The following is a 19,599-nucleotide window of genomic DNA, read 5'->3' on the forward strand; positions in this document are numbered from 1 at the left end:
TCTCTGTCAAATAAATAAATATTTTTTAAAAAATAAAAATTAAAAAAATAAAGTTACAGAGACTAAGGAAAGCAACAGAATGAATGAATGAATGAATGAATGAATGAAGTGGCAGAATAAATTAAGGACAATAATATGAAAATACGCAGCTTGGAGCCAAACTATGGAGAATCTTGAACACAAATCACCTTAATTCTATAAACCATGGGAAAACCAATAAATTCTTTAGAGTAAAAAAAATACAAAAACAAAACAACTAGACCACACTCGATAAAGGGGATTCTCTGAACAATACAGGATGGCATAAAAGGCATATGGAACTGGAAGCAGGGTAGCCAGTTAAGGGAATATCAGGGTAGTGTGAGCCTAAAATCGTACAGGGACAGTTTGCCCTCAAGTTTTAAGCACTGGGGGGAGGGGGAACTGCAAAGTCCCAGGCACAATGACACTATGTGAAGTCTTTGTTTTCATTTCACAGAATCATGGTTAAAACCCAATTTCTGACTAAATACAGTGTGGGATTCTGGGTCAAACCCTAGTACAGGACAGGAAAAACTTGTGAAAGCCACATAAATGTGTGCTTTAGTTTACAGTATCTTCCTGGGGTTCATTTCTTAGTTTTGAGAAATGTTCTATGGTCATGTAAAACATTAAAGTAAGAGGAAGCCCGGGTGAAGGATATACAGGCACTCTCTGTACTATTATTAGACTTAGAGAAGCATTGCGAAATTTTTTCAAAATACAGTTTTTTAAAACAAAAACAGCAAAATCATCTGCTCACTACCAAAAAAAAAAAAACGACTCTATGTAGGTGAACTGTCAAACCCAAAGGACACTATTCTACCCCAGGCCCCAAAGAAGTGGTTGGGAATGAAAGGGAAGATGTAACAGAAGGAGCTATGTGAAGCACCCACCACAAATTATGTTTAATAACCCCATATTAGTGTCTGAGCACCTGGAATTATGTGTAGTCCCTAAAATGGCTTCAGAGATTCCTGAGCCCCCTACACTATATAGGAAAATATCTGTGTACCCTCCGGAGGTTCTATAAAACACTTAAAAATCATTAATTAGATATGAAAACTAGAGAACCCAAACTAACAGAAAATAAAATTCTGTATAGCTTCCCAACATTGATAAGACAAATCTCCAGCTTTAAAAAAGAAAAAAAAGATAGGCTCAATGTACAAAAAAATGCAAACAAAATTACAATCCAAATAAAAAGGAAAAACACTGGAAACACAGACAATCCCAGAAGAGTAAAAACAGAGCAAGAATAGAGATTCCAGAATAGAACATCACATAACAAGAGGAAAGGCCAGCTAAGCTATGAAATCATCAACGTTCCTGAGTCCATCACAGAGCTGAGGTGCTAAAGCAGTAACAAAAACTGCTTCCAAAGAGTGACAAGTCCCAGCAAGAAAAGACAAGACCTATGAACCCTTCATGTGCGCATGGGAGGAAGAAGTGGCTGCAATAAAAGCAGGAAAGAAAAAAACAGCTAAATGTTTTTAGCACTCTTCAAGGCTGAGTGAGGACTAGTGTGACAGGTTCACATACCTGGGAACCTGTCACCAGGAGTTCTATACTCACTCACAAGCACATCATTTCACTTACTCAGCTAAAATGTTTAGATAAGGGAGGACTCACATTAAGAAGGTGAGTCCAAGGTTAACCATCTGGCAGATATTTTACAATATGAAAAAAATTCTAAGGCTAAACATTTTTAATATATCCAGACACAGGTAATTTTTTTAAGTTGTATGTCTAATATATCCAGTTAGAGATACTAGATGAAAGAGGTTTATGGTAATAGGATTTCAAAAATCAAGAGGGTATTCAGATGCCTAGGCCACAGTTAGAAGACAGAATGGAGCACAACGACGCATCACCAACTGTGTACCATGTCAGGAGTCCCTGCACAACACTAGGCAGCAAAGGTGAGGACATCCTGGCCAGGGAAGGGAGTAATACTGACACCCACACAAAGGCCAGATCCTCCCCAACTAAGTAAACTGCATGACCCTCCATTTGGACCAGGGAAGTGTGAAGATAGGAGCAGGGAAGAAAAGAAAAACAATTTCTAAAAACTGAAACTGGACTAAACTCTATGAGAATCATGGACCTCACAGAAGTCTGAGCGCTCGGGAAAAGAGCCAGCTTCTTTATGCTTGTATATGCTCAGGAAGGAACCAGAGAAAGATCTTTATGTCCTGGAACGTTTCCCTTCCTAAAACTCAACCATCCTTATCATCATGTTACACAAGGAAAATCCGGGCACTCTCTAAGAGTCGAGGAAAAGTTAGCTACATTATGTACCTCAACTTAAAAAAATACAATAACCTCAAGTTGTAGAGCTGAATAATCACGGCTGAATGTATTAGGTATTTGTGTAGAATAGACAAAAGAGCCTCTGGCCTGCAAGCCTCATATGGTTGACGCTGACCAAGATATTGCATATGTTGTATACAATGGTGCCCCCACAACACCTAACACAGGGACATACACACTCAGAAAACCGTCAGCACCATAAAGAACCTGAAATACAAACGGTACTCCGTATCACCACCACCTGTTTTTTTTGGCAGGGGAAGAGCACAGGACAAATACATTTATGGAGGATTCCCTCTTTGACCTTCCCCTACCCGTTCTTGTAGAAGTTCCACCACCTGCTGGACACAGTCGTTCACATCACAAGAGTCTGTCTTCAGCACCAATTCAGGAGCCTCTGGCTTTTCATACTCAGAATCGATTCCAGTGAAACCTACGAAAGGTACCAGGTAAGAGAGCAGGGTGGAAATTAAGACAGGCTTATTTCTTCAGTGCAAGTCTCTGCTCCGTCAAGTTTGTATTTATGCTGTCCCTTCTGAGTTACGGGGTTATGGTACTGAAACTTCTTTCTTGGGAGAAGATTTCTGATTAAACTTTCATTTCTCCTTTAAACACGTACAGTAAATTCCTATTCGCAGTTCAATAACGTTTCACAAACACTAAATTAGGGAATCCTGAATCATGGGCTCCTAGGGGAAACATGGGGTTAGGTTCCTGCAAGCCTCAGTCATCACAAAATATTCGACCCTTCTTCATGGTACGAAAGCTGAAACACGAAGGCCAAGTGTCACTTTGTTCAACCTCTGCTGGGAACACATACTCGGGGTGGCTAAAACTTTTGCCACTCTGCATGTGTCCACAAGTGACTGCCAAAGCCCCGTGAGTACTGATGTGGGGGTTAAAAAACTTTAGTGAGCAGAAAAACTTGCAAGTATGGGCTCTCCAAAGGATGAGGACTGATTCTTCTTCTTCTGTGCCTAAATGCCTAAACTGCCAATGGAGAAATAGGAATGAATACCAAGGGATCCAGAGCATCTTAATTTCTCCAGGGGAATACAGGATATTATAGTACTTAACCCCTGGGCATAAGCCAAACTCAACAAGGTCTTCTTCCTCTCCATGCAAAAGCTGGCACCAAAGTCTATCTGTCCATTATATTCACAGGGATTATCTATGGCCAAATTGAAGCTCTGCAGGCTGCTTCTGCCACCAGGATTAAGTGTTCAGGCAAGACAAATTAACTACTACTAGCTTTAGCAAAACATAAATAAGAACGGTAATCCTGCTGTATCACAAAATATACTCCACAACCAAACATAATTAGTTTAGATATTAACCCCTATTTAGATTTTCCCTTTAAATATGTGTTACCAAGGAACTGCCAAGGAAGAATGCATGATGTTTCTCAAGAATGGGCTAGCTGAGCTGAACATATGCCGTTCCATCACCTCATACATAAGCCACTTAAGGCCAGTCTGCCTTGGAGTGCTTAGGTCAACCTTGGGGTAGAATGGTAAACATTAATTTAAAATCATTACTATTCAGAGGAACAGTCACCAAGAGAGTTCTAAAATATATTCTACAAGTCTACAGCCCACTTATTTTTTTCTATTTCATATTTCCAAGTATCACATGAAGTCCTGAATCTAAGAAGGAGATGTCTGCATTACCAATATTCCTAAAAGAGTCACACTAAAATAGTTGGGGAAAAATAATTCTGATCAAAACAAAACACTAGTTTTGTTGTTTTTTTTTTTTTAAGAGAGAGTGTGTGTCTAGGGGCGTAGGGCAGAGGGAGAGAGAATCTTAAGCAGTCTCCACGCCCAGTGCAGAGCCCAATGCAAGGCTTGATCTCACAACCCTGAGATCATGACCTGAGCCGAAATCAAGACTTGGACACTTAACCAACTGAGCCACCCAGGCGCCCCTAGAACACTAGTTCTTAAGCTCCAATTCTCAAATGCACACAATGGAATCACCAGGTCCCACCCCCATGAGATTCCAATTTCACTGGTACAGCTTTGGCATCGGATTTTTAAACGTTTCCCCAGGTAATGTTAACATGCAGCAAACCTTGAAAAAAACCACTGTGTTAGAAGACCTGGCTTAGCATTTCAGAAGTTCAGGAATTCCCTTCCTAGCTAATTTATCCTGTGAGTATAATAAATGTACACTTAAGAACATTTATATTTAAGCAAATAATAACTATGAGTAGTAATCATGAAAATAATCTAGCATTAGAATGGCTGACACGGGGATACATTTACAGTTTAGTAAATGTCACATAAAGGCCTACAAAAGCCTGAGGTCTGCTGAATGTATGCAATCTCTTCTGCCCTCGAACATTTACCACCACAGCTCTGAGACTGCATTGATAGGGAACTTTCAAGCACTATTCTGACGATTTTTAAAAACAAACAACTCTACAATCAGAAACTTTATGGCAGAAACACCATGGCAAACATAATGTTTGTACACAGGCACACACACACACACACACACACACACACACACACACACACACACATATTAACCTAAGGAACATTTTATCAATGTCTACTCAGAGGACTTCGTTTTTTAAGATTTATTTGAGAGAGAATTCATGTGTGCATGTGCACAGCAGGGGTAGGGACAGAGGAAGAGGGAAAGAATCCCCTAGCCAACTCCCACTGAGCGTGGAGCCCAACCACGGGGCTCAATCCCAGGACCCTGAGATCGTAACCTGGGCCAAAACCAAGATTCGGACACTTACTGACTAAGCCACCCAGGTGCCCCTAGTCAGAGGAATTTAAAAACACTCAGGAAAATAAACAAGTAACACAGAGAAAACTAAGCTAATACAATCACACTTCCAAAAAGAGAATGCAAACTGTAAATGACTCAAGGTATTTTGCATGTGACCTTATTCATCTTTGCATTCCAGCACCAAATATACCTCAGAAATAGAAAACACTGATCAACGTGTGTTGAACATCCAATTTCCTCTCCTTCTTCTAATCTATCCAACAAGCATTTACTATGTGTGTGTCAGGCATTAGGCTTTGGGCCTCACACTGTGCTAAACTAAACTCTTAATGATAGAAAAACAGTCAAGATATTACCCCTGTCCACAGTAGCTTACTCCAGAGCCAGAGGGACAAATCTACCTCCCTCACCAATCCATCCTTGCAAAAACAACAAAACCAACTACAATTAAAATAAGATTCAGACTTCAGGATCCCAGACACATCACTTTGCTTCTCTTTGCCAAATCTCTATTATGAAAAACTGAAGTGAAAACTGGCCATCAACAAACAGAGAGGAATACAGATGATAAAAAGAGCTAAACTAGTTTCCCTCCCAATGTCGTAAATTATTCAGGTCAGGCAACCTGTTGAGTCAAAAACTGCAGGCTTAATGGGTGAAACTGAGTCTCCATGGTGGCACAACTGGATGTCAGGCTGCCCTAAGGAACCAGATTTCACACGGCAGGTGGCACTTGCCCCAACTGCTAACGTGTCCCCAGGTCCAACTATAGAAGAGCCCAGAATAAAAAGAATTGTCCTTCCTCTTAAACTTTTCTTATGCAGGGCCAGAGGGTGAGTGACAAAATCTCGAATTCACAGAGCCCCAGGGAGCTCCTGTGATCATCCCAAGCTATCACACTCCCGCTATTGGGAACGCATCAAAGTTACCTGCAAGAATCATTGATCCCTACACAGTGCTGACTGGGTAATCGATCCTTGATTTTTTTTTTTTTTTTTTTTTGCTGGCATGTCCTCTGTTAACAATAGAACAGAACTAATATCCAAGTATGTCTTGAAGATAAATACGACTGGTATCAAAGTCCACAGCAGACAGGTTCTTAATGTCTCTTATGTCCAAATGTTCACCACAGTTGAAACTCTAGAAGCAAACCATAAAATCTAAAAAACAAGGTACCTCTATTTTGATGGAATTAGCAATACATTAATTCAACCTAATTCAACAATTGTACACAGAATGAATAAGGAACTATTCCAAGCACCACGATATAAATAAGAACAAGACACTGTCTTTGCTCTCAAGATGTTTCTAATTCAGGCATTTTTCCCATTAGCTATGGAATTTCCTTCATTTTCACTGGAACAAAAAGCAGAAGGGACAGCAGCTAGCAACTGATATTCAGTCTAAAGTTAGGCACCTAATTATATCAAGTAGGTTTCCAGCAGTCCCTGAGGTCCCAACCTTCTAAACCTCTGTCTTGTGAGTAGGATTCCAACCTGATCAACAATACCCGAGTATACACAGTGCCAGGTAGTGCCAGTAGGCCTCAGAGACACAAGAGTATAGTTAGACCCACTTTTTCTTCTCAAGGAGCTCCAAGTTGTTTGAATACTGCCAATCTCTTAGTAAAGATGATCCGTCTCAAATATGATAGGCTAAAATACACAAGCAAAGGGGCGCCTGGCTGGCTCAGTCAGAACACGCAGCTCTTAATTTCGGGATTGAGGTCGAGCCCCACATTGGGTGTAGAGATTACTTAAAAAACAGAATCTTTAAAAAAAAAAATGCAAGCAAAGAGAAACTGGAAAAAAAATAGTACTTACCTTTAATTTCTCCAGCCCGTGCTTTTTTGTAGAGTCCCTTGACATCCCTCTGTTCACAAACGTGCAAAGGAGCATCAACAAATACTTCAAAAAAAGGTAAGCTTGCACCCTCATGAATTTGCCTTGCATTGTTGCGATCCTTAGAAAAAAGACAGCTGAGTCAGTGGAAAATAAACACCAGACAAAACAATTTATATTTTAAAATATAAACTGAGGGGCGCCTGAGGGCTCAGTCAGTTAAGCCTCCAACCGACTTCAACTCAGGTCATGATCTTGGGGTCCTGGGATCGAGCCCAGCATCGTGCTCCACACTCAGAAGGGAGTCTGCTTGAGGATTCTCTCTCTCTCTCTCTCTCCCTCTGCCCCTCCCTCCACTTGTGCACACACACTTGCGCTCTCTCTCAAATAAATTAATAAAATCTAAAAATATATATATGGGGGTGCTTGGGTGGCTCACTCGTCAAGTGTCTGCCTTCAGCTTAGGTCATGATCCCAGGGTCCTGGGATTGAGCCCCACACTGGGCTCCCTGCTTGCCGGGAAGCCTGCTTCTCCCTCTCCCTCTCCCACTCCCCCTACTTGTGTTCTCTCTTTCTCTGTGTCTCTAAAGATTAAAAAAAAAAAAAAAAAAAAATTTATATATATAGGGCACCTGGGTGGCTCAGTCGGTTAAGCGTCTGCCTTCCACTTGGGTCATAGTCCCGGGGGGCCTGGGATGGAACCCCGAGTCAGGCTCCAACACTGCTGTTGCCCACAGTCCATCAGGAACCCACTGCTCACATTAAGTCCTTGAGCACTTTTCTCAGCTGCCTTCACGATGTCAACTACAAACATATACACCAACACTTAAGCCTGAGCCCTGCCCTCCCTCCTGAAATTAAACGTTTCCAACTCCCTCCTAAATATACCCAGCTGGAGATCCCAGCTACCTCAAACGTAGCATGTCCATAATTGAGTCCATTCTCTTTTCCCCCAAGCAGGAATCCCGCCTATATGGACCAAATCAAAGATGACAACACTATCCACCCAGAATCCCAAGAGTTGTTCTGGTTCCTTCTCTCTACCCCAAACCCCCACCCCCTGGCATTCTGTCACAAAGTCCTTCAGATTTTGCCTCTAAATATTATACCAACCCAGTTTGCATTGCTTCTCTACTCCCTAGTTCACCTCATTCCTCATCTGGTCAATTGCTACACCCTTTTAAAAGTCTGTTGGCTTCTAGCTTTGATCTACTCAAAGCCATACTCTAACACTGTCCCCTGGATGACAGACGATGCAAATTCAACCATGTCACTAACTTTTCAGAGATTCCCAACCACCGTCAGGGTAAAACGCAAACTTCTTAGTGGGAGGCTTCAGGCCTTCTATACCTGGCCCCACCATTCTCAAGTCTTGCACTTGATGTTCTATTAGTAATTAATACCTGCCTAGTCTACCAGGCTCTTTGGGCCTTATGCCTTAGCCATCCCCCCTGCCAGAAACCCTGCACTCCTCCCTTCTGCCTAAAGCAATGTGCATCTCACAGCACGGATCTGTGGTGAATTCCTCCAGGAAGCTCACCCCACATGCCCAGAATGATGGAGGGCCCCTGCTTCCTCTGGCTTCGTAGAGAACCCACTATATACCTGTCATAGATCTTATTCTGATATGCTGATTATCTTTTCATTAGCTACAGCATGTAGCAGAATGACTAAGTTGTGACCTTAACTGATTCCAAATGTCCTTTTAAATGAAGGTGTTTCCAAGTTTCGAGCCATGGCTCTCTTCTCATTCTATACAACTCCATATACTCAACTTCAACTAGGCTTCAATTTACAGTTAATGATTCCTAAATCTATCTCAATTCTACACAGCTTTCCTGACCTCCAGAACCAATGTTCCAATGACCCACTTAGATACACCACTAGGATTTCAAACCTAACCTACCTAAAAATAGTCATCTCCTCCCTTCCCATCCTGTATTTTCTCCCTCAATCATTTCATCTTCTATTCAGAAAGCACCGTCCTTCATGTTCACCCCAAATTCAGCAATCAACCAGGCACCACGTCCTACTGATGCTATGGGTTCAAGAGCCCTCAAATACACCCCCTCTTTTCCATTCCCATTGTTGCTGCTTGAATTCACTCCAAAAGCCTCCTCACTCATCTCCTATCTCCAGGCCACTCTTATTCCAGCTTCAAAGGGGACCTTACTGAAATGCAAACCAGAGACAGCATTCCCTAGTACAATCTCAAACAGTTTAGTCCCCTGTGGGGCAAAGGTCTGAGCACTGAAGGTTTATCATCGGACCTCTGCGAATCGCTCTAGCTTCATCTCCCCTCACATTCAGCCTGCACCGCAGTCGTAACAAACTACCTACAGTTCCCCAAAAGATCAAACTCCCTCACATTTCCATGCTACTGCAGACACTGTACCATCTCCTCTGTCGAAATAGCTTTCTCCCTCCCATCTCACTGGTATGTTCTGATTCTTCCTCCATGACTCATTTCAAGCAGCACCACCTCTGTGATTCTTCCACAGCATCTTTCATAGACATTTACCTCATCGCCGGCTGCAACGTACTGTAACTGTTCACATCTCTATGTTCCCACCAGACTAGCTAGGAACTATCAGGTTTATTTTGAGAACCAAGATGCCCAAGTTCAATGGTGACATGGAACAATACACATATCCTCTATTATATGGTTTGATGCAAATATCACAGATTTTGACACATCCTAAGCATAGTCCAAACCTCATTCTTAGTGCTTTTAGAGATGAGATCAACAAATTTTACTCCATACTATGGAAACAAGGGAGGCAAAAAGAAGATCAGCATATACTTTTAGAGACCCAGCTGACAGTTCTCCAAATCCCACGTTACTCTCTCCTCTTCCAAGAGTTGCACAAATTCCCAAAAGTGCACCAATATCCGTTATTATATTACTATGAAAACTTCATATCCAAGGATTCAAGAACTCAAACTATAATTCTCTTCTACACTTCATTATCTAGTATACTTTATTTTTTTTTAAGATTTTATTTATTTATATGAGAGACAGAGAGAATGAGAGATAGAGAGCACGAGAGGGAAGAGGGTCAGAGGGAGAAGCAGACTCCCCGCCGAGCAGGGAGCCCAATGCAGGACTCGATCCCGGGACTCCAGGATCATGACCTGAGCCGAAGGCAGTCGCCCAACAAACTGAGCCACCCAGGCGCCCCTCTAGTATACTTTAAACTGATATACTAACATTGTTCCCCATGTTCCAGGAAAATGAAAAATAACTAGTCCTCACAGGACCTTTCAGGACTCCTGCCATGGTTCAATTAAGTGAATCTTAGTAATTAACACTCCATCTGATACTTACCTATAACTCTAACAGCTCATATTTTGGTGTTGCTTTTAAAAAAGTTTAAGTAACCATCCAAATTCACAATACAGTACTAGAACTGTGCTACTATTTGTTATATTTACTGAATACTTACCACACACCAGGCACTGCGCTGAGAGCTTTGGATGCATGACTTACCTAATCCTCAGAGCAACCCTATGAAGTAGGCATTGTCTGAGCTTATGAAAGTCAAGTCAACTGGCCAAGGTCATAACAACAACTGGCAGAGCTGAATTCCAACCCACTGTTTCTGTCCCCAAAGCCCCTGCCTTTATTTTATTTATTTATTTATTTTTTAATTTTACTATGTTATGTTAGTCACCATACACTACATCATTAGTTTTTGATGTGGTGATCCACGATCCATTGTTTTCGTATAACACCCGGTGCTCCATGCAGTACGTGCCCTCCTTAATACCCATCACCGGGCTAACCCATCCCCCCTCCCCCCTCGAAAACCCTGTTTGTTTCTCAGAGTCCATTGTCTGTCATGGTTCATCTCTCCCTCCAATTCCCCCCCCATTTTTCCCTTCCTTCTCCTAATATCCTCCGTGCTATTCCTTATGTTCCACAAATAAGTGAAACCATATGATAATTGACTCTCTCTGCTTGACTTACTTCACTTAGCATCATCTCCTCCAGTCCCATCCATGTTGATGTAACAGTTGGGTATTCATCCTTTCTGATGGCTGAGTAATATTCCATTGTATATATGGACCACATCTTCTTTATCCATTCATCTGTTGAAGGGCATCTCAGCTCTTTCCACAGTTCGGCTATTGTGGGCATTGCTGCTATGAACATTGGGGTGCATATGGCCCTTCTTTTCACTACATCTGTGTCTTTGGGGTAAATACCCAGGAATGCAATTGCTGGGTCATAGGGTAGCTCTATTTTTAAATTTTTGAGGAACCTCCACACTGTTTTCCAAAGTGGCTGTACCAACTTGCATTCCCACCAACAGTGTAAGAGGGTTCCCCTTTCTCCACAACCTCTCCAACATTTATTGTTTCTTGCCCTGTTCATTTTTGCCATTCTAACTGGTGTAAGGTGGTATCCCAATGTGGTTTTGATTTGAATTTCCCTGATGGCTACTGATGCACATTTTTTCATGTGTCTGTTAGCCATTTGTATGTCTTCTTCAGAGAAGTGTCTTTTCATATCTTCTGCCCACTTTTTGACTTGATTTTTTGTTTTTTGGGTGTTGAGTTTGAGAAGTTCTTTATAGATCTTGGATACCGGCCCTTTATCTGTAGTGTCATTTGCAAATATCTTCTCCCATTCTGTGGGTTGCCTCTTTGTTTTGTTGACTGCTTCCTTTGCTGTGCAAAAGCTTTTTATCTTGCTGAAGTCCCAAAAGTTCATTTTTGCTTTCATTTCACTAGCTTTTGGAGATGTATCTTGAAAGAAGTTGCTGTGGCGATGTCAAGGAGGTTACGGCCTATGTTCTCCTCTAGGATTTTCATGGATTCCTGTCTCACATTGAGGTCTTTCATCCACTTTGAGTTTATCTTTGTGAATGGTGTTAGAGAATGGTCGAGTTTCATTCTTTTGCATGTGACTGTCCAATCTTCCCAGCACCATTTATCGAAGAGACTGTCTTTTTTCCATTGCATGTTTTTTCCTGAGTTGTCAAAGATTATTTGACCACAGAGTTGAGGGTCCATATCTGGGTTCTCTATTCTGTTCCATTGGTCTATATGTCTGTTTTTGTGCCAGTACCATGCTGTCTTGGTGATCACAGCTTTGTAATCTTGAAATCGGGCAACGTGATGCCCCCAGCTTTGTTTTTCTTTTTCAACATTTCCTTGGCGATTCAGGGTCTTTTCTGATTCCATACAAATTTTAGGATTGTTTGTTCCAGCACTTTGAAAAATGTCATTGGAAGTTTGATCGGGATGGCATCGAAGGTATAGATTGCTCTGGGTAGCATAGACATTTTAACAGTGTTTATTCTTCTGATCCATGAGCATGAAATATTTTTCCATCTTTTTGTGTCTTCTTCAATTTCTTTCATGAGTGTTCTGTAGTTCCTAGAGTTAGATCCTTTATCTCTTTGGTTAGGTTTATTCCGAGGTATCTTATGGTTTTTGGTGCTATTGTAAATGGAATCGTTTCTCTAATTTCTCTTTCTACAGTTCCGTTGTTAGTGTATAAGAAAGGAGCTGATTTCTGTGCATTGATTTTGTATCCTGCCACATTACTGAATTGCTGTATGAGTTCTAGTAATTTGGGGGTGGAGTCTTTTGGGTTTTTCACATAAAGTATCACGTCGTCTGCGAAAAGAGACAGTTTGACTTCTTCTTTGCCAATTTGAGTACCTTTTATTTCTTTTTGTTGTCTGATTGCTGTTGCTAGGACTTCTAGGACTATGTTGAACAACAGTGGTGACAGTGGGCATCCTTGACGTGTTCCTGATCTTAAGGGAAAGGCTCTCAGCTTTTCCCCATTGAGGATGATATTCGCTGTGGGTTTTTCATAGATGGATTTTATGAACTTGAGGAATGTTCCCTCTATCCCTATACTCTGAAGAGTTTTAATCGGGAAAGGATGTTGTATTTTGTCAAATGCTTTTTCTGCATCAATTGAGAGGACCATATAGTTCTTCTCCCTCCTCTTATTAATGTGTTCTATCACATTCATTGATTTGCAATGTTGAACCACCCCACCCTTGCATCCCGGGGATAAATCCCACTTGGTCGTGGTGGATGATCCTTTTAATGTATTGTTGGATCCTATTAGCTAGGATTCTGTTGAGGATTTTGGAATCCATATTCATCAGGGATATCGGTCTGAAATTCTCCTTTTTGATGGGGTCTTTGCCTGGTTTGGGGATTAAGGTAATGCTGGCCTCACAGAATGAGTTTGGAAGTTTTCCTTCTGTTTCTATTGTTTGAAACAGCTTCAGTAGAATAGGTATTTCTTCTTTGAATGTTTGGTAGAATTCCCCAGGGAATCCATCAGGCCCTGGACTCTTGTTTTTTCGGAGGTTTTTGATCACTGCTTCCATCTCGTTACTGATTATTGGCCTATTCAGGTTGTCAATTTCTTCCTGTTTCAGTCTCAGCAGCTTATAGGTTTCCAGGAAGGTCTCCCTTTCATCCAGATTGCTCAGTTTATTGGCTTATAGTTGCTGATAATAATTTCTAATAATTGTTTCTATTTCCTTGGTGTTAGTCGTGATCTCTCCCTTTCATTCATAATTTTATTAATTTGGGTCCTTTCTCTTTTCTTTTGGATAAGTCTGGCCAGTGGCTTATGGATCTCATTCTTTCAAAGAACCAACTTCTAGGGCGCCTGGGTGGCTCAGTCGTTAAGCATCTGCCTTCGGCTCAGGTCATGATCCCAGGGTCCTGGGATCGAGCCCCACATTGGGCTCCCTGCTCGGCAGGAAGCCTGCTTCTGCCTCTCCCACTCCCCCTGCCTGTGTTCCCTCTCTCGCTGTCTCTCTCTGTCAAATAAATAAATAAAATCTTAAAAAAAAAAAAGAACCAACTTCTAGTTTCATTGATCTGATCTACTGTGTTTCTGGTTTCTAATTCACTGATTTCTGCTCTAATTTTAATTATTTCTCTTCTAATGCGTGGCTTAGGCATCGTTTATTGCTTTTTTTCTAGTTCTTTCAGGTGTAGAGTTAGTTGGTGAATTTGGGATTTTTCTATTTTTTGAGTGAGGCTTGGATGGCTATATATTTCCCCCTTAGGACCGCCTTTGCAGTATCCCATCGGTTTTGGACTGATGTGTTTTCGTACTCATTGGTTTCCATGAATTGTTTAAGTTCTTCTTTGATATCCTGGTTGACCCAAACATTCTGAGCAGAGTGGTCTTTAGCTTCCAAGTGTTTGAATCTCTGTCAAATTTTTTCTTGTGATTGAGTTCCAGTTTTAAAGCACTGTGGTCTGAGAATATGCAGGGAATAATCTCAATCTTTTGGTATCGGTTGAGACCTGATTTGTGACCCAGTATGTGGTCTATTCTGGAGAGAGTTCCATGTGCGCTCGAGAAGAATGAGAATTCTGTTGTTTTAGGGTGGAATGTTGTGTAAGTATCTATGAGGTCCATCTGGTCCAGTGTGTCATTCAAAGCTCTTTTTTCCTTGTTGATTTGCTGCTTAGATGATCTGTCCATTGCTGAGAGTAGAGTATTGAGGTCTCCTACAATTAACGTATTGTTATCAATATGACTTTATTTTGGTTAACACTTGGCTTATGTAGATGGCTGCTCCCATGTTGGGGGCATAGATATTTACAATTGTTATATCTTCTTGTTGGATAGACCCTTTAGGAATGATATAGTGTCCTTCTGTGTCTCTAATCACACACTTTAGTTTAAAATCTAATTTGTCTGATATAAGAATTGCTACTCCAGCTTTCTTTTGAGGTCTGCTGGCATGGAAGATAGATCTCCATCCAGCCCCTGCCCCACATAGTAATTCATCTGTTCTTTCACATCTGAGTTATGCTGTCATTTAATAAACACTAAATATCTACTGTGTTCCAGGAGCTGGACTTGGCATCAAGACTACAAAGACAAATAAGATGTAGTTTCAGCCTTCGAGGAGCCAGTGGGTTTTAGAGGTTACGAGGCATGGTGGGTGAGAGCATGGATTCCAGTGACACTGTCTGGGTGCAAATCCTTGCTCTACCATGTACAGTATGTGACCCTGGGTAATTTACACCTGTTTCCTCACCACTGCCTTTTTTTTTTTTTAAAGATCTTATTTATTTATTTGCGAGAGTGAACAGGGGGCGGGGCAGAGGGGGAGGGAAAGGAAAAGAGAATCTCAAGCACACTCCACACTAAGTGCAAAACCTGACGCAGGACTCAATCTCAGGACCCTGAGACCATGACCTCAGACAAAACCAAGCATCAGACGCTTCCCCGACTGAGCCATCCAGGCGCCCCACCTCTGCCTTCTTCACTGGTGTGAGCACTAAAGGAGTTAATTCATAGTATACAGTTGGTGTTCAATAAAGGTTAGCTGCTATGATTTTTATCACTACTACTACTCTCGCTGCTGCTATTAGCACCACCAACCAACAACCTGGTATTTACAGAAAAACAATGCGTTATGGCACAATAATAAGGGCACCAGAGACAGGTATCCCACAAAGCCCAAAGGACCAAGGGGAGGTACTCAGGAGGAGGAGACACCTACCCTGAGTCTCAAAGCACAAACAGGAGTCAACTGATGTGGAGAAGGATCAGTGGAAGAAGAGCGCCTTTCAGGCAGGGGAACAAAAAAATCTCACAGTGAGAAACAACACAGTTTTTTAAGAGAAATATGAAAAATGGTGCTAAAATAAGAGGAAGAGTGTAATAAAAGAGGAGACCGAAGATCTGGAAGCAAAGAAGCCATAGTCAGGCATATGTGAAGAAACTGAAGACTTTCCCTGGTGTCAGACACATGTTGAGTATTTACTATGTGTTTACTGAATTGAAAAGTCAAACGTGAAATAATCTGGCCACTGGCTTGAGGTCAACAAGTTTGGTTATACTGGGAAGGGAGGGGTCATAGCAGGTTTTATCAAAACTGAATTTACTCAGAAAGTCACAGCACAGAAATGCTGTAGGTTAATTTAAAATAATTAAAATAAATTAAAATATTTGAATTGAGCTTCAAAGCACAGGTCAGTTTTTAAACTGTTTGTTCTACCTGATAGCATACTCTCGGTGACATGAGAACAGCAATAGCACAAAGCCACATACCTGAGTATAAGGTGATATAAAACTTGTGATGCATACTAAGCCAGCATCTGCAAACAGCTTAGCAACTTCTGCAATGCGTCGAACATTCTCCTCTCTGTCTTCAGGACTGAAGCCAAGATTCTTATTGAGACCCTGACGAATGTTGTCACCATCCAAAGTGTAGCATGGGATACCATGGCACACCAAGTACTCCTCTAAAGCCATGCTCACTGTGGTCTTTCCTGCTCCAGATAGGCCTGAAAGTGAACAGTCCAAGCACAGTTCAGATGCAGCATTAGAAAGATAACCACTTAGTCATAAAGAATTTAAATCACAGCCTTAATTACATTCATTATTCATAGCCATCTCTCAGTAACACTTTTCGCACATTTCTCTATAAGATTTACATCTTAGCTAGAAAAACATCTGTAGTTCAAATAAAATAAGCATTTATGGTTTTTGGGTTTTCTAAATTACAATAGACATTTATTTAAAGTAATACATTTGCAGCTCAAATAGTTCGAAACTGTACATTTCAGGTTTACCCAACTTCTTAAAAATATTTGAGGAGAGTTACAACGACAGATTTCAACTCCATGATTACTTCTTTGCCTACTCCTCTATTTTTTTTGTCAAGCAACTTCATTCAGATGGGGTTCAAGGTGAATTTATCCTCCTCATATTTTGTCCACTGCTCATTATGCAAGATCTGCTGCCTCCTGGTCAGATCCAGTGCTCTCTCTGTGTGAAACACCCTGTGGTTATACAGGTTCTCAGGAAGCCTTATGGCCTCTTTCACATCATCATTCTCATATACTGTATCATCTCGCATTAACTCCAGTTTATTGGACCCTGTGGCATCATGATACTATTTCTGAATACTCTCTAGCCACCAGCTTGATGGTGCAAGGCCTGTTCGCCATTTTGACCCAAGACTACAGCGTTGCCTACTCAAGCATTTATGTTTTTAATAACTCCGGTCTATGCCCAAAGGTATTCTAGAAATTACTCAGTTTGAGGGTAGATATTCACTTTGTTCTCATTACCACTATTCCAATGCTACGTGCCAAAGTAAAAACAGAGTAGTATGCCCAAATTATTTCTAGGGAAGTAAGAAAAAGGACAAAAGTAAGTAAAAATAAACATTATAAAGTTACTTCTACATCCCAGAATCAATACATTCCACAGACTACCATGATAAAAGTATCTGGGAGTCCAATTTATAATATAATTAACCTTGAAAGAACATCCTTACCTCAACTCACCTTCCTCTACCAATGATGTTTACTCACTAAACAACAAGGAAAAGGAAAGCATATATGTATGCACTAGTACATGCCATCTCGATGAGTATGAAAGCACAGAATTCACAACTAAGGTAGTGATGAGGCAAGAGATAAAAATGGAAGTCTCACGTACTAATTCCTTTGAAAGAAGCCATGAGAGTATAGAAGGCTAACTAAAAAAAAGGGAGATGATGTGTTAGGAGGATCAATAGTATTAATTGCTTTATATATTAAAAATTTGTATTGTTGGGGTGCCTGGGTGGCACAGTAGGTCGAGCATCTGACTCTTGGTTTCCACTCAGGTCAGGATCTCATGGTCACTCAGTGTGCAGTGTGCTTGAGCTTCTCTCTCCCTCTCTTTCTGCCCCTCCCACTCATGCTCTTTAAATCTAAAAAAAAAAAAAATTTTTAAAAAAAAGTCCTTGTATAGCAGATCTTATTTTCCAAAGATGGCTGCAACAGAATTTCCCACCCTGTGACCTCTTTGACAATGTAACATCACCACTGTCACATCAAGAGGTAGAGTCTAATTCCCCACCCTTTAATCTGGGGTGGCCTTAGGATTCACCTATCATGAAAAGAATGCAGCGAAAATGACAATGTGTTACTTCCAAGGCAGGATCAGAAAAAGCTGTTACACAGTTTCTCTTTGGACCCTCCACTTGAGAGAAGCCCACTATTAGATACCCTGAGGCCACCATGCTAGCAAGATCATGAGTAGGTGGTTCAGCCAGCTAAGCCCCCAGCTGACAGGTAGCATCAAGTGAGTTAGTGATCACCGACCCCAGCAGGTGAGCCTTTAACGTCAGGGAAAATCACCCAGCTGAGCCCTCCTGAATTCCTTACCCACAACATAGTAAGCAAATTAAAACGGTTGGTTTATGCCACTAGGTTTTGGGTGATTTGTTACACAGCAACAATAATTGAACAAAGAGATGGAGGCAGGGGGTTCTGTTTTTTGTTGTTTTTAATCAGCAGCTGAGCACTAAGTATGAGAAGAAGAAAAAAAAAAAAAAAACCCTGAAACCTGAACTCTTAGACTTTATACAACACAACCTAAATGATAATAAAAGTACCTATTTACACATACGTGTGTATATATACTCATTTTATGTATATATTTAGTTTGAAACAAAGTAAAGAGAGAAACAAAAAAAAAAGAGACTGCTGAAACTTTAATTACTGACACAGGAAGTTTCATTGATGATGATTACAGGGAGCACAGACAAAAAGGCAAAGAAATTAAAGCAGTTAGAGAAAATTAATACACAATTACAAGAGAGATAATCCAAAACTAGATGAGGAAAATTAGTACAGCTAAATAAAGAAACCAAATGTACTGGACTAATTCCCCACCCCACCCCCAAATTCATACACACCGGGAACCTCAGAATGTGGCCTTAGTTGTAAACAGGGTCTTTGTGGATGTAATTAGTTAAATTAAAATGAGATTCTACAGTACTAGGATGGGCAGTAAATCCAGCGATGGGTGTCACTACCAGGCTATGTGAGGATGAAAGCAGGGATATGGAGCTCTACATCTACAAACCCAGGGAGCACCCAGGATTGCCAACAACCTCCAGAAGCTAGGTGAGCGGCCTGGAGCAGCATATTCTCCCTCAGAGCTTACAGAAGGAACTAACCCCACCAAAACCTTCATTTCAGACTCCCAGCCTCAGAACTGTAAGAAAATAAATCTCTGGTGTTTGAAGGCACCCCCTTGTGTAAAATAATTTGTTACAGCAGCCCTGGGAAACTAGTACACCAACCAATGTAAAAATATAAAAGAAAGTTTATCTGAAATAAAAATCTGAGAAAAAGCAAACTGCATTCCAGAAAAATGGCAAACAACTCAAAATAGCTTGACGGATCCTGGTTAAGCTACTGAATTGCAAGAAAAGAAAAGGAATCTTTACTTCCATTTCCAACAATATTGTCAAAAAAAAAAAGATCAAAAAAGGCTATGGAATATTTGACAACATAATTAACAAGCTTGATCTAATGAACGTATGTAGAACATTGAACACATAAGGGAATAGATGTTCTTTTCAAATACATATTTACGAAAACTGATTATCTACAAGATCATAAAACAAGCACCAAAAAATCTGATAAACAGTATTTATAAGCGTCACAAGTGGTCAGATCAATGGAATAAACCATGTTCAAGGAAAGAATTACCCAATATTCTAAAGATCAATTTTCCCCAAAATTGACCTTTAGATACAATGTAATCTCAAATTAAATCCCTACCAGATTTTCGAGGAACTGGTTAAACCAGTTACAAAATTTATACAATAATGCAAAGAGCCAAAAAAAAAAAAAAAAAAAAAAAAAAAAAAGGTTAAGATATTCT

At 40.7% G+C, this 19,599-nt stretch overlaps 1 protein-coding gene across 5 annotated transcripts in view; it reads right to left on the bottom strand.

The window, feature by feature from the left end:
• PAPSS1 (3'-phosphoadenosine 5'-phosphosulfate synthase 1) overlaps window positions 1-19,599 on the bottom strand; it is a 104,577-nt gene that overhangs the window by 68,716 nt on the left and 16,262 nt on the right. For all 5 annotated transcript variants that reach the window (XR_003208745.2, XM_025873677.2, XM_025873675.2 and 2 more), the window contains 3 exons: window positions 15,979-16,214; window positions 6,900-7,038; window positions 2,646-2,764 (listed from right to left, as the gene is read on the bottom strand). Coding sequence is in view for 4 of the 5 variants with exons in the window: in XM_025873677.2 (XP_025729462.1) it covers window positions 2,646-2,764; window positions 6,900-7,038; window positions 15,979-16,214 (494 nt within the window). In the remaining variant the exon portion in view is untranslated. The remainder of the gene's footprint in view (window positions 1-2,645; window positions 2,765-6,899; window positions 7,039-15,978; window positions 16,215-19,599) is intronic.

The sequence above is a fragment of the Callorhinus ursinus genome, unplaced genomic scaffold, assembly GCF_003265705.2.
Source record: "Callorhinus ursinus isolate GAN/ISIS: 27379988/994484 unplaced genomic scaffold, GSC_fseal_2.0 scaffold4, whole genome shotgun sequence".
In the NCBI taxonomy this organism is placed as follows: Eukaryota; Metazoa; Chordata; class Mammalia; order Carnivora; family Otariidae; genus Callorhinus; species Callorhinus ursinus.